This window comes from Lactuca sativa, chromosome 9, assembly GCF_002870075.4.
Source record: "Lactuca sativa cultivar Salinas chromosome 9, Lsat_Salinas_v11, whole genome shotgun sequence".
NCBI classification, from domain to species: domain Eukaryota; kingdom Viridiplantae; phylum Streptophyta; class Magnoliopsida; order Asterales; family Asteraceae; genus Lactuca; species Lactuca sativa.
The window spans coordinates 73,026,159-73,029,605 of record NC_056631.2 but is presented as its reverse complement, the minus strand read 5'-3'; the positions used below and the strand labels follow the sequence as shown (position 1 = coordinate 73,029,605).

Genomic DNA, 3,447 nt, shown 5'->3' with positions numbered 1-3,447 from the left:
GAGGGCCCAACGATCCTGACCGGGCCAGAGGGCCCAATGAGCTGTGACAGGACCGGAGGGTCCGACGAGCTGCGGGACTGGATGGGTCCCGCCGAGACATCTAGACCAGAGGGTCTGATTTAGCCTTGAGTGGCGTATTTGTGGTATGTGGTATTTTGGGGAACTCACTAAGCATTTATGCTTACAGTTGTTATGTTTGATGTCTCAGGTACCAGCGAGGACCGTGGGAAGGCGACGGCTTGACACGTACACACACACTGATGGAGTTTATTATGTGTAGAGATCTTGGGATTTGTTTTTGAAAATAGTATTGATTATGGATTTTGATTTGTGATGTGATACATTATGTGATTTTTGAAAATGAAAAATTATTTTGAAAATTTCGGTGTTACAGGTCATATGTTGGTTGACTTTGTAAAAGTTTAAAGTGGTGTAGTTGATAGATTTGGATGGGAGGCGGTTGAGGAGGTGAGTGGCCATGTGAAGAGCTTCAACCCAATATGTGGGAGGAAGGTGAGATTGGAAAAGAAGTGATCAAAAGAGGTTATTAATTGTGTGAAGCATTCGTTCGGATTTTCCATTTTGTTGAGATGTTTTTGGGCATGAGAATCATATAAGAATACCATTTTTGTCAAAAATGGTTTGTAGGGTGTTGTTGTCAAATTCGCCCCCATGATCACATTGAAAGGCTTTGATGTCTTTGTTGAATTGGGTTTTGACAAGTTTTGAAAATGTAAGAATTTTGAAATAACTTCACTTTTACGTTTGAGAGGGTAAACCCATAAGTAATAAGAGTAATGGTCTAAGAAAATGACATAATATTTAAGACCACTCAAGCTGGGTAAAGGGATGTCCAAATGTCAGAATGAATTAAATCAAACGGGGAGTTCACGACTTTATTAGAACTATGAAATGGAAGGTTCACATGTTTTACTAATTGGCACTCATAACAAATAACATTCGAAACAGTTTTATTACACGAAATGAAATTATTAGAAAGCAAATGACGAAATAGTTTGTTCCCGGGATGTCCGAGCCTTTGGTGCCATGTCGTAGGACTCAAAGAAACAAGAGCTTGTGGGATTGACTGGAGGTCGTGAACTGGATAAAGGTCCCCGGTACTATCACAACAGAGAAGAGTTTGGTACGTCCAAAGATCCTTCACAGTTAAACCAAATGGGTCAAATTCAATGAATAATCATTATCAGTGGTAAATTTGCAAACGAAGATAAGATTTTTTATTATATTTATGTAGGTGAAGTGGGAGATGAGGAGTGGGAAGAATGCTATGTCCCGTGTTAGTGACTGGTATGTGAGAACCGTCACCAACGAGAATTGACGAAATGGGTCTTTTATTAAAAACATTGTGAAGGTTACCTATACCCGCCGAGAGATGATTCGTTGCACCCGTGTCCATGTATCATCCCGAGTTGGTCGGGTCTTGAAGGTTCATGGTTTGAAATGCCTCCGGTAATAAAGTTGCCTGATCTGAGATGTTCGTAGGTCCTGGATTTTGGAGCAATCCATGAAGTGTGAAAGGCAGCAGGTTGTTGGGCATGCTATTATTGTTGACGAGATGATCCTGCTCCAGTAGAAGCCCAAGGTGCTGAGGGGTGTTGTTGTTGAGCCCAGGAATGGGCATGCTATTATTGTTGACGAGATGATCCTGCTCCAGTAGAAGCCCAAGGTGCTGAGGGGTGTTGTTGTTGAGCCCATGAAACATTAGCTAAGGATTGAAGATATTAGGCTGGAGGAGCCTATGGTGGTAGGGAAGCCCACATTTGCCAGGGAGCAAAATTAAATGCGTGAGTTTGGCACCTGTCACCGCCTCCAATTTGTTGCTAATGTCGATGATCATCTTGCATGCGTTCATTGCTACGACGGTCTTGATACCGACGATCTCCATTCTGGTGGTTAGGGGTGACCATCGAAATAGGGTACCCGCTTTCGAAACCGGAACCGCATCGGAACTGCCAGTTCCAGAACCGGAACCGCCTTAAGCGGTTCCAGTTCCGGTTCCTAAAGTTTTGGAACCGCCTTAAGCGGTTCCGGTTCTCGTTTTTTCGGAACCGTTACCCGCCGGGTAACCGCCGGAACCGATTTATATATAAACTAACTCGTATAATCATGGATTTATGTTAAATAATAAATTTAATTTCAATGGGTTATAAACCACATTTAAATAATTAACACTTTGTATTCACGTGTGTAAAATTCAAAAAATGGATAATACTTGGCCACATTTAAATAATTAACACTTTGTATTCACGTGTGTAAAATTAAAAAAAATGGATAATACTTGGTTCTTATGTTATTATTCCTAATGTTAGATGTCAAGCATCACATCGTTACAGCAAGTTTTTAAACAATTACCTTTCTTATTTCTCATACAGTTCATATTTGATGTTGCCTAAGAGAAATATTGACGAGTACAACAATAATACTAAACTTAAATTTTAATATGTCATGTCCGTGAATAATAATGCTTATTAATAAAATTAAAAGGATGGTTAGTTTTAGGGGATTGTAATGATTGAATTTTATGAAACTTAATTAGAAACCGGGTACCCGGTATCGGAACCGGTCCCGGCGGTTCCGGTTCCGGTTCCAAAATCTAAGGAACCGATGTAGCCGGTTCTGGTTCCAGACAATTAGGGCGGGTACCCGCCTATGCACACCCCTACCGGCGGTCATTATTCTGCTGGAGATCTTGATTCTGGCGGTCTCCACGGGAGTGGGTGAAGGGAGTACGAGAAGGCTCTGCATTTCCGCTGTAGAGTATTGTTGGGGCTGAGGAATTGTCTTGATGAATTCCGTGTTGAGGGCGCTTACGGGATAGGCGAAGTTCTTCACGAACAAGCATCGAACGTGCTTGGAAGAAATATGGAAGAGGATTCTGATGACGGATGATTCCGGCTAGTTGATCGAACTTCTCCCCGAGATCATTGACCATGAACGTGACCAAGGTTTTCTCTGGTACTGGTTGATCAATATTTGCTAGGAGGTCGGCGATGGTCTTGATGCGTTGACAGTACGCGTGATTCGACATGTATCCAATTGTTATGGTACATAGTTCTTGATCGAGCTCCATAGCTCGGGCATCTTTGTTGTCGTTGAAGATGTCATCGAGACTTTTCCGGATGTCATATGCTGTCATGCCCTTCTTGGACACCATCTGAATCAAGGATTTGTGAACTATGCCATAGAGCCAAATCTTAACCATTGAGTCAAGTTTGGACTAGTCAGCAGATGGGTTAGTAGGAGCAGGGTCTGTCAAGTAGTGATGAACACCAAACGTGATGCAACATGCTTTAAAGAGGTCTTTCCATGGGTTAAAGTTTAGTTCTTCAAGATCAAGAGTGATTGGCACGTAGGAGCGAATGTTAGTGTTTGCAAATGGCTTTTCAGTGGCATCTTTGTCAATGGTATCGTTCGTCATGGAGGATA

The 3,447-nt window shown here is 42.1% G+C and overlaps 1 protein-coding gene across 1 annotated transcript; it reads right to left on the bottom strand.

Moving 5' to 3' along the window:
- Nucleotides 1-2,680: 2,680 nt before the first annotated feature.
- LOC111901641 (uncharacterized) lies at nt 2,681-3,223 on the bottom strand. The gene has a single exon (XM_023897526.1). It carries the CDS (start codon nt 3,221-3,223, stop codon nt 2,681-2,683), a length of 543 nt encoding a protein of 180 aa, XP_023753294.1.
- Between the last annotated feature and the right edge of the window lie 224 nt (nt 3,224-3,447).